We start from the raw sequence: 12488 nt of genomic DNA on the forward strand, positions 1-12488 counted from the left end.
TCCAGTTCCTATGTTGAGGGAACAACATATTTTTACAAAACACATTTCTTATGTTAAAGGAATGGCATACATCAGTATGTGATTTAAAATTTAAATTTAAAATGTTTGAATAATTTGTTATTATTATTAGAAAAATAATATTTCAGCTACAAAAAGAAAAAAATATATTAATCCCATCCCATTATTCACTGATATGTAGGCTATTTTATTTTTGTTAAATTTTTCGCTTGATCTCATTATCCAATTAACGTTCTGCGTTATCTATTATGCCTAGTACCATATAGCCTATGTTTTGTAAACACTAAATTCCAGACAGTTGTGCCAATGAAGCTTTGATTTTATATGACTCTATTTCTGTATAGGTACACTTACGGGAATTTTTCACTTCATGGGAATTTGAGGCTATTCTTTTTTTTTTCGGCTAAGGGCCCTAATAATAATAATATAAAAATATTAAACAGACTGTGAATAGATTTAAATGGGTGTGGGATGGGACAGATAAAAATGTGCTTGTAGGCCTATATGTTTTAAGCGCTGTCAAACCGATTAATCGCAACTAACATAAAAGTTTGTTTTAACAAACACATATGTATATGCATATATAAAATAGGCTATGTGGGCCATGGCCAGGACAAAACTAAGAGAACCGAAGATGTCCTATCCCGCTGGTCATCGTAGGAAATAGCTAGTGAGTTATTGTCAGAAAATGGTTTAGAATTGCTTCTTTCCTGTTTGAGTTGTTTGTACACGTTTAATGGAGAATGAGACCATAAAGAAGGCTCAGTCTGATTCAAACACAATTATGGGGCAAACAGTAGCAGATGAGCTTGTAGTCATACACCAGATGAACTAACTCACAGAGTCAAGAGTGTTGTTTTATTTGGTGGCTCTCAAGACTTTCTTTCTTTATTGTCTTATTTAAAGTTATTTGAAAGTGTAATAACTGTGTATAAAAAGAGGATATATTATGTGGTGTTCTATATGTTTGTGCCCTGAAGCAGTTCTCGTGGTGACTGTCTCAGTAATGGTGTAGTGTGACTCAGTGCTGTTGAGGCGGTGATACTGTCACCTCTCAGTTTCTGTCCGCATGCGTGGGCGCGCGGTGACTCATCCCTGCTTTTCACCGTGTGTTGGTTCGTGAGCGAGTGAGTGAGTGAATGAGTACGCAGGTTATATGTGGGTAAACCTTACTGTCCTGCCTCTTCTCTCATTCATTAGTTGTGATTCATCCAAATTACCAGCAGGAAGCGCAATTTCTCACTTAGTCAACCATTTAATCGAGGGTGAGTTCATCGTGTCGGAACATCAATTTCCATGTTTTCTTTGTGTTTAATATACAGGCGAACTCCATTAACCACAGTCCACCAACCTTTTCTTTCTCCCCTTGTGTGCGTGTATGTGTGAAATAACAGGCAAGAGTTTACATTGCTGCTGAGGGAAGCGAATCTTTACCTCAGCACGCGTTTGTTTTCAGTTTCAGCTTCCACCGCTGCGCATTCACATTCCTCCACATGGACATCACATTTCGCTGGCGCTTTTTAAAGAGTTTTTGTCATTTAGTGCCACCCAAATCGTATTAAATTTGATTTGTTGTATATAATACAGCAAAGCTATCTCACACTTATGTTTTTTTGTTTTGTTTTGTTGTTGTTTTTTGACAAAATAATATTTTGAAGGTGAATCATGGCGGCCTGTGACACAGGGCAGAAAAGCGTACGCTAATTTATGTGTAACTCTATAGCCTGTATATTTAAAGTTACATTTTATAATAGTTATAATTACTGTTTTGCTATCACATAGGCTATTAGATATCGTATTGTAGCATTTAAGGGACCCCTACAGGCCTATATGCTTGGTCAATTTATTTTCATCATCATCGGTTTTTAATGATCTTACACTGTTTTCCAATTAAAGTTGTTCTTGTTATATTTACCTTTTACCTTTATTTGCTTCAACAAATTTAGTGTCAATATTGAATTTCAGTTAATGTATTAGGCAACCATTTATGCTATCTTACAGCAAATCGTCCTAGGCTATGTTAATTGGATGTTGTCATTGGAAGTAGTATTACTATTCACTATTAGATTATAAATATTTTGATTATAATATATTGCTGCATTTAGAGTACAAATTTAAACATTAATATTTGGTTCATAATTAGGACCGGAACGGGTGAAGTCACAAGGAAGATTGTTGTTCAAAGTAAGGGAGTAATATGTAATAACTGAGCATATATATATAAAAAAAAACTTAAATCTTAAACTGTTTTGAGGAGATATCCTATTAATCCATTATGGTTTTATAGCAGTGAAGATAACTAGTAACTTCTAAAAAGTAAAAACTGTAATAGGCCTACATTTTCTACAGCAGGCGCTTCCACGTTGATCGCCCCTTCAAAAGGGCGCGAATTGTCCGTCACCTCACAGCGTGGGCTCAGCAAGATCTCTGGTGTTCAGATCCCACACTCACCGTGATCCTGACAGCGTTACGTAAAACGGAACGGCTCAATAATTCATACGCAACCCTTTTAAAGCTGAGCCGCCTTCAAACGATAACCGGTACCGGTGTGAGTCTGTCCTTCCCCCTCAAACACACACACAGATGATAAAGACACAAAACAACCATAGGCCGTGATTGAGTTTGCTGAATTTTATTTGACAAAGTATTCTCCTCGTTTTGTTTTTTTCCTTTACCCACTCTCTTTTTGTCTCGATATTGTCATATTTACAGTAATAAAAAATAAATCATTTTTAGGAAGGATTACATTCCACACTTACATTGCAATGTGTAGCATGTTCCTTTCATAAAGTGCATCGTATTTGTCAGATTTCAGTTCACAATACAAATAGAAACAAACAAAGCAAGAAAATGATCAACAACGAATACATCACAGTATCAGAGCACCCATCCACATCTCTGACCGCTTGCTAATAAGGGCCACATAATTGTGCTGACAGTTTACCTACACAAGAACTTTCCTTTAGCTCTATAAATGAGTGCAAAAGTGATTGTGGATCAAAGTGAGACTTCATCAGTAACAAGAGATTTTGATTTTGGATAATGGGCTACATTTGGGTGCAGTGGTTACATAACCCCAGAGACTCTTCTAAAGGCTTACTGTCTCTCTCCTCTTTATTTTAGGAAGGCGCCTTCTCACTCTAATGCTGCTGTTGATGGGAAACACAGAGCTCTGCTTAATGGCCCAGAAAACGGATTTCAAGTACCCTAGATAAATGTAACATTTCATGCTCTTCAAGGTTATTTTTAGCAGGGCTAGATTTAGTGGTAATAGAGCTTCCATGCGGTTAGGTGCCGTCATTCAGATGACCTCTCTCCGTTTATGTACGCCAGCAGTGACGTCATGACAAAGGACTAAGGTACGCTAGTCTCTCTCTAAATTTTTCTTCTTTCTCTCTCTATAACTCTCATAATAAGACCCCACCGCCTGTGCTGTAGCTAGGAATGCAGTCATCTTATATTTTATCCACTACTGACTGGAGATATGTGAAATTCTAGATGGCTGGCTGCCTGACATACTTCAATTCTGTGATGATATCTGTGGTGTTAGTAATTGGATAGGTCACTTTTGAGCATGAGGCTGGGGGTGGACCATCTGTCTGTAGTCTGGCACACTAAAGGGTTGTCCCAATCCAACAGAATGCTAAAGAGAGGACTGCACTGCCGGTAGCCGTACTGGGCTCCAGTGTCCAAGAGAGAGGGTGGGATGCAGCCGTTCCCTTGGCATTGAACATGTGCGCCACCTGGTTCTCTGGGTCTATTTTATACTTTTTAGACCCTACTGTTAAAACTAGGGATGCACCGATATGAACATTTTGGCCGATACCGATCATTCTATATACAGTCAAACCAAAATTCATTCAGACTCCTTCAACATTTCTCACATTATCACAGTTTATTCGCTATAGTTTAGAAAATGGTTATAAAATATGACAAGTTATCAAATCAGTTGATATTTCACTGGTTTTGGCCATCCTTTTGTTAGACTGTCTCACAAAATGAATTAGGTTGAATCTCTGTCAGCTGTTAAATTTAAGTACACAATTAGATACTATCAATTTAGGTCAACTAATTACCAAGCAATGCTTAATTTTGTTCAGTCTGTGATGTAAAAAGGCCGCGTTAGCAATTAAAGAAAAAAACACTTCAGCAAAACATGTAATGTTTGGTCCAAATTTTTATACATTTTACTGGTAGTCCACTGTATGAAGGATTTTTGGGTATATGTCACAGTTTACTTTATTTTGCTATCCTCACTTACATATGTCCTGCACCCACTAGTAAAAAAAAAAAGATATCTGGTGTCTGAATAATTTTTGGTTTAACTGTATTTTAAGGCCGATAACCAATATATTGGCTGATAAATCTAAATTTTTATCATTTTTGAGAGCCCGATTACAAAAACAAAAGTCTCACCATTAAAAGCCATGTCCCAATCACACAATTATAATGTTCTCATTATAATTTTATGTAGCCAATATGACAGCACATGTTGCACTAAACTGTATTTTCCTTTTTTGAAGTGATTCCAATCATATTTCAAGCAATTCAAAACCATCATGGCGTACAGTGTGCATCTAAAGTGTCAGCTGAAGAAAATAATCCATTATTTATCACTTTAATATATCTGCGAAATTTTCTTATTGGGCCGATAGCGATAACATTAAAAATGAACATATATCGGCCGATATACCGTGCATCCCTAGTTAAAACTATCCGCTACTAAACAAACGATATCTTGTCTGTCTTCAGTAGTCAAGCTGCCTATAATCTGGGCACAAAGCTGTATTTGGACCCCTGCAGGTTTGAAGGTGACTGTCGACACAGTCAGGTGATGTTAGAAATCATAATCCTTGTTTTTACTGATCTGATTAATGCATTAACTCAGTAAGACACTAGTAAGTGAAATTATGGCACTTTCTGCCTTGTCAACACTCTTTCTGTTTCACGTGTTAGTTTTTATGTTTCGTTTTTGCTTTTTTTTGCTTTTTCTAGGAAACCATTGATAAGAATACAGGTACTGAACACACGCACATATACACACACACCAAAACGACATCATAAAACTCATGCCCTGATGTGTATAAAAATATACGTTTTCATACAGCATTGCATAAGAAAAATAACCGCTGCACCCCTGTACAAACTGAATCTATAGCATCCAATTGAGTACATTGTAGTGGAGATACATTACATAACGATAGAGATTTTCTGAAAAACATTGATATTTGCCAGGTGTCGTGTATTATGTGGGGTGGGTTATTTTTTATAAGTGGGCACAGTGTGACTGGTCACTGAACCCCACTCCTGACATAAGTGAGTGGTATATAAACAAATGGTCCGCTCGCTCTCGCACACAGACACACAAACAATCAGGCGTATCACACAATCGCACAAAAAAAAAGAAAAGAAAAAGACTGGAAAATTATTCCACAGTGTCCAGACTGTGAAATAACTCCATGTAGAAGTCCATCAGGTTTTGTACAGGTCACTAAGAGTATTGAGGTTAGTCAGAGGGCATCTGGATGGGCTCTCAAGGCCAACTTTGAATACTTGTTCTACAATGTGAAAGCGCATCCTAGAAAACAGTACATTTGATTTAAAGAGCTGAAACACTCTGGTATCACTAACCTATTCTCAGAATCTTTTTATCATGTTCAAGTCAGGAAGTAAAATTAGCTCTGTTGATGGCCTCATTGTGATTGTAGCTCTGTCGATGAACGGTACATGCTGATTCATTATTGCAGAAGAGAAACGGTAAGGCCTAAATTAAGATTCTCTGCTGCAAATGAGGGGTCGTCAAAGAACAGCTGTGACATTCATTCCCCCCTCGAAAACGCAAGGCTTTGTTATGGTCATATTTCAAGCTCCACAAATATCTATGCGTATAAAATATTACAGTTAATCCTTTAGCTGTTAGTGGTTTCATTTGCGCCATTTTGAGAGTCATAGTGTTTCTCGGTTTTGTCTTTTGAGTTTCTTGTGTGTTTTTGGTTGTACAGCATAATATCAATCCAATTTGGCAGATTCAGTAATGTGTTTTTCAAATCTCACATGCCATTTCAAGGTCTTTTGGGCTGAATCTTAACTTAAGTCCCTTCTGTCCCATTTTGGCCTAGTTATCTGATCTTTTAATAGGCCTGCATGTAGATCTATTTACACACAAGCCTGCCCCAACACTGATTTCTGATCTGACGGAGTAATTGTGCAGTCTACACAATCAGTTATATCTGATAATCGCTGGAATCATTTTGCTGTACAGACCCAAATCTTTTGTCTCATTTAAGCATTCCTGCCCCAGTTGGTCTTTTGCAGAATTGCTTTGAAAAGATGTTGTCTGCTTCGAATTTACAGCATTGTGGCTGACACCTCATTTCGCGCTTAAACTTTCATTAACCCGCCGTTATGCACCAAAACGTGTGCTCGACAGATTCCAGAGACCAAAAATGTGTGAAAATATGATTTGCTTCACGACTTTGTAGCAGCAGATATTTTGCTGTCATTAGGGACGTAATAAACCAATTCAGTATGTCTAAACAAACTGGCTTTTCCCAGGGAATCTTAAATTTATGATATGAAGTTTCTCTGCAAATGACGTGTAGCAACAAATAAAAAGAGGTTGTTTTTTTTTTTTTTCTTGCATCATAATTTCAGTTAGTGAGATTAAAAAAAAAAGTGATTTGATAAAACTGGCTGTAAAGCGACAGATGCCAGAAGCAGTATAATTTTCACTCGCGGGACTGTGTTTTCTTTCTGTAATTCATACATTTTTAAGTGAACACGGATATAAGTGTTAGAGGCGGGTTTGCAAGGGAATAGCCTCATTGTATCTGCCACTGTCCGTGGTTCTGAAAGCACTCCCATAGCATGAACGTGTACATGAAAGCTGTTTACAGCTTTCTTCACACAAATCAGGTCTATTTTGTAATCATTTTTACTATTAATGGTGTTATTAATAGATATATAGCATATTGATATTTGTCACTGGGCCTGTACGACATATCTCAGATTATCCAGATTATTCAGATCATGTCTACTATTTGATATTTTGTGCATAGAGGTGTACTATGCATTAAAGACATGCAAATTATACATTTGCAGGTTGACATCTTGGATCTCAACAGCTACTGCACAACCCGCAACGTTTGACTGGGATCCCGTCAAGGGAAAACATCATATCATTAACACTGACACGGTACAAACCAATTATATGAGATAGACACAACTCATAGGTAGTCCGACCTATACATCGCTCGATGTCCTTGGCCGCAAGGAGAAGTTGGACGGCACGCATCCGCAGCAGGCTAGCCACAGGGATTTCTGGATGTCCGGATTTCTGTAAGCGTATATGATTGGGTTTATGACCGAGTTGCATGTCGCCGGCAGCACTGTTGCATACGTGTAGATCATTGGGTAGCTGGAGTCTGCCACGATCGAATACATAGCGAAGGGCATCCAACATGCGGCAAAGGTGCAGAGGATGACGGAGAGCGTGGATACACCTTTTGTGGTGGAAATGGCCATGAACTGGTGCTGAACAGCGATTTGCTGTGCGTGGCGGAAGGCGATCTTACAGATCTGTAAGTAAAGCTGCATCATGAGGGCAAACACCAGCAAGAACGTCACAGCGAGCACCACAGCATTGTTCTTGGTGACCGGCCGGCAGATACTGCAGCTGGCCTCGTCTCGGAGGCAGTTCCAGCCGAGCACTGGCATTAGGCCCAGGATGATGCACACCAGCCAGATGAGAACCACCACGACATAGGTGAATGTCACCGTGCGCTCTGTGTGGTAGGTCAGAGCGTTGTACAGGGACAAGTAGCGATCCACTGTGATGGCCAGGATGTTGAGCACTGATGCGGAGAAGGCGGCGATCAGCAAGCCGACGGAGATCAGAGTCGCGAACTCTTTGTTCAGCATATAGATGAAAACGAAGTTGAGTATGAGGCCAAGTCCTGCGAGCAGGTCCGCGAATGCGAGGCTCCCTATCAGAATGAACATGGGGGCTCTCAAGGTGGGCGTGTAGAAGAGGATGGCAATCACGATTGCATTCTCGCAGGAGATGAGCGTGCCTGTCACACAGAGTGCAATGTCCCACGGGCTAACGGGAAGAGGCCTCAGCTCTGCCGTCCGCACCGGTGATGAGTTCCGCACATCCAGGAGATTCCACGTGCCCGCCGTGGAGAGGGAAGAGGTGTTTTGAAGTTGGTTGCTCATTGCTGCTGCAAGAGAGTGAATCATAGCTGATGGTGGGGGGAGGGAGGGGGTGAAAGAGAGAGAGAGAGGGGTGCGGTAGTGAAGATAAGAGAGAATGTGTATGTCAGTGGAAAGGCAGTGAGAATAGGATATCTGTCAAAAGAAATATGCCTGAAGCCTCTGAACCTGATGACACAGTCTCTTGTTCTTAGGGCAGTCAATACAATTACTAGGCTGAGTATGATATTATGCGTTTACAAAATTTCTCATTAGCTGAAATTTTCAGATTTTATAATTATTGCTGGCAAAGTGTTGATTTGTGGTTAATTAGAAATGAAATAGTCGTTGAGCACTTGCGAGGCGCAATTATCACATTTTGAACCACCAAAACAATGTAGCAAATTGCATCCGGACGAGCTGTAAATATGCAATATGTCGCTTAGTTTATTGCTGCATGTGCATTTCATTGGGAAAGGGCTATTAATCAAGCACCAGTCCTGACAAAACGCACGCACTTCACTTTGTTTCTATTTTTAGTAATTGGCTAAAAATAAGACGCGCCACCTCAGTGCACGGGTCTCTTATGAAGGCATCGTGTATATGCTTCCAGAATCCACAATGATGCGCTTTTTCCTGACGCCATAGACGCAGACACATTTGAACTCGTTCATTCATAAATTTCCACTTCACTGACCTGGCTATATATAAACTGACCAAGAAAACACTGCAAAGGACTCGGAGAGGTCAAGCCTCCGGCAATTTGTTTAAATAGGCTACACTGGTGCCCGCTGGAAACCAATTATTGCAATTCAATGACACGTTTAACTAAGACATATTCATACAAAAGAAAGCACAAGTGCGCATCAGCATACGGTACCTCAGTGCCATGAAGCTGCAATGCCTTTTTCTCCCCCGAGCTCGCGCGCAGTCCGTGCCTGTCATACGAGAGGAGATGGAGATGAGAGGGGAGATGGAGGACCCAGAAAGAGACGGAAAACAACATAAAAGAAGAACTAAAATGCGCTTTGTTTCACGTAGTTGAGTAAAACCGTCATCTTTGGCGGGTTAAGTCCTGTGGAAAAGCGAGGTGCCCGTCGGTTAACATGGCTAATTCTGTTGGTAGGACGATAGCTCTGCCTCGCTTGATATTCCCCCCATTGGACCTCAGCGATGATTCTCCCCTCTGACGTCAAGAGTCCTCACAACAGTCATGATCGAGTCTGTGAATCAGAGATGCTGTGGACGGAATATTAATAATAAAACACGTTCAGACAACAACACGAATCCCACTATAAGGTACAAGAGACAAGCGCGTCTCAGTCTGTGTCATCCCCCCAGTACCGGACCCATTGTCGCCGGCAACTGCTGCCGCTTTGCGCAAAGCAACTCAATTATTTCTCCCTTTTTCTCCAAGATTACTGACCACACCAAAGGCACACACAAAGGCAAAGCACCACTGTCATTTGTTTTAAGTAACAAAATCTGCCTACTTTGCGCGTGTCTATATTGTTATGTGTCTCCCTTTTATGACTTTCGTGTGTTTTTGCGGGATTTTACGCAAAATATTGGCACCCGAAAATTCTAAAAGTATATATTTTTAATCGTGATGATTATGTAACATCTCGATTCAGATGTCTAATTTAGTTGTTGTCTTTGTTTTAAGACGGATTGTAGTGGCAAGGATGAGTGTTCAGTGGCGCGTAGGTGCGTCTCCCACTATGAGGACACTTTCAAATACTCCAACAACAGATGTCTTTACAAGGCTGTTTATTTTTAGAAAGTCGCATTTCCTTGAATTGTGCATCTGATAGCAAATACTGGCAGACGGTTATGAGAATTAGTTTTGGAGCTGTAAACGGCATACAGGTTTTACCTGCTGTGACACCTGGGGCTGTTCTTATACCTCACAAAAACCTGTTAATCACAACGTGCAAAAGAAAAACTGGACAAGGAACTGTACAGGATCAGAGAAACAATACATTGCTGGTAGCTTTTGTTTGTGTGCTGAAAATAGAGACACATGCAGTGAGAAGGGAGGGCACTGAACTGTTTAAAGGAATGCTGTTTTCATTGCGTTTTCCCTGACAGACAATCCTATGAATAAGTAGTCGTGATCAGAATTACAATAAGTCTCAACGTTGGTTGAGCATCGGCCCTGCAATGTCTATTCATTGATGGGAGCTCCCACCAATCCCCTTCACTCTCACTCCCCCATTCATCTTCTCTGCACAGCATTGTGGGTAAGCTATTACATCATCACTCTCTCACACCTTTCTTACAAGTATGCATGCACTGTTACAACAATAATCTACAACGCCTTTCTGCATGATCACACCCATATACTCATTAAACTTTACAAGTATTTGAACAAATTTGTATGCATTTTGATAGCAATCCCGTTAAATCAATACACACTCACATGGTTGATATCTGAATAGACATTTGTCTCTTTAAAATCCACTTATTTAAATCAACTTGATTTGCCCTAGTATGTTTCTTAGCTCTGTTTATCTTATTATTTGTAAGCAGCTACTGCCAACAATTTACTTTCTGTTAGACCATATAAATAAACAAGTGCATGTCAATATAGTGCTTAAGTTGTCCTGAGATACTGTATTGATGATTAAATAAATGCATTGCAATCCCTCCATTCAGCTGAGAAGACTATTACTGAACCCATGTCGACCGCGCAAAAACCTGCTGACGCTTTCCAAACGCTGGAACTCGCTCGTCAGCAGATGCTGTAGCATTGTGTGCGTGAGTATGTGTGCATGTGACTGCCTCATCAAATGTATTTATCTGCTGTGAGCATGCCAGTGTGCTTCTATTCACTGTCTGTTTGAGAGCAGCAGCTTAAACACTCGCAGTGTGAAGGTTTTATTTACTGAGATTTTCCTCAGTCGCAGCTCTCTCCAGTTTCAAACTGTTTTCAGTCTCCAGTAAGAGAGGCTCTTTAATGCAGCACTCTGCTTCTTCCAGGCTTCTTTCTGCTTCCTGTCTTAATGACACTGATGTGTATCTCTTGAGTGGGTGGAGCAAGCTACACCACCACAGAGTTAAAAAAGGGAAGACGGCAATGAGAAATGGCACTGTTTTTGAGGTTTACACATTTTGAAAGCAAACATTTCTCACGGTCAAGGGTTTAATGCTCAAAGTCAGTGTTAGTTAGAATCATAGATAGATAGATAGATAGATAGATACTGCTCTAAACAATGGCATCTGTGATGCAAAACTACTGATGGCTGATTAGAAAGGTCAATTATATAAGAATTGACTATGAAATGTTATTATTTAGCTTATTTACTGCAAAATGCTACAATTTTGAGGTTTGTAATGTGCATTGAGCGGATAATAGCAGTTAATTGTAGTGTATATTGATTGATAGATGAGTTATTAGTAAGCATGGGTGAAATTTGTCTAAAATGTCACATGCAAGAAAGGTGGTAAAAAAAAAAGCTAGAAAGCTGTTTCCAGTCAAGCTTTTAAGCAGCCATCTTCTTCAGAAGGTGACAGACTGCTAGACAGAGGCTCGACCTTTTCTTTTCCTCCTAATTTTTCCCTTTTTGTATGCCTTTAACTTCAAATTTGCTCCATATCCATGTGTCAAACTGTAATCATTTCCTGTTTCAGAGAGAAGTGAGTGTGAGTGCATCAAATGGACGAAGAGAGCAAAGATGTGGATTTAATTTTATTTCGCGCTATAAGAAATTGATCTGAGTGTAACGGATCAATGCCCGTTCACACCAAGAACGGTAATTAGCATCCACACAAGTAGACGGTGTCGTTGTTTATTTTAAACAGGCACTGCAGTTAAGTGGTCTGTCACTTTAAATGCTGGAGCTCTTTTAAGCGGGATGGATTCTGATTTGCTGTCAATGTTTTTATCGTTCAGTTGCAGGAAAAAAATTGTTTTGAAAGTGATTTTGACAAGTCACTTCATTATCGTTATAGTTGTGGTGCGGACTCTGCTATTCTTTTTCATTCTTCAATTCTTAGAACTTTATGGTTATCGTTACATTTAACGTTATTGGAGTGAATGGACCTTTTTTTTTTAAAGAAAAAATGCAGGGTGGGGACATGGACTCAATGACTGAAAAAAGCATGCATACATCACCAGAGGGAGGGCGGAATGGGTGCAATATCCGAAATCATTGACCTTTTAAAATCATTACTACTGTAAGTGATGTTTTTTGAAAATGTAAAAATACCGAAAGTTTACTGTGAATGGAAGATTTAGGGTTAGGGGATAGAATATACAGTTTGTTCAGTATAAA

At 39.7% G+C, this 12488-nt stretch overlaps 1 protein-coding gene across 1 annotated transcript; it reads right to left on the bottom strand.

Annotated features, from left to right (window-relative positions):
- Window positions 1–2632: 2632 nt before the first annotated feature.
- On the bottom strand, window positions 2633–9368 carry gpr185b (G protein-coupled receptor 185 b). Its single transcript, XM_079866489.1, has 2 exons — window positions 9092–9368; window positions 2633–8261 (listed from the first exon to the last, which is right to left on the bottom strand). Exon 2 carries the CDS (start codon window positions 8257–8259, stop codon window positions 7261–7263), a length of 999 nt encoding a protein of 332 aa, XP_079722615.1. The 5' UTR covers window positions 8260–8261; window positions 9092–9368; the 3' UTR covers window positions 2633–7260.
- Window positions 9369–12488: the final 3120 nt, after the last annotated feature.

This window comes from Squalius cephalus (assembly GCF_949319135.1).
Source record: "Squalius cephalus genome assembly, chromosome: 3".
Taxonomy (NCBI): domain Eukaryota; kingdom Metazoa; phylum Chordata; class Actinopteri; order Cypriniformes; family Leuciscidae; genus Squalius; species Squalius cephalus.

Excerpts from the sequence above, each read along its gene's own strand:
- gpr185b (XM_079866489.1), bottom strand. The coding sequence starts at position 8,259 with ATGATTCACTCTCTTGCAGCAGCAATGAGCAACCAACTTCAAAACACC.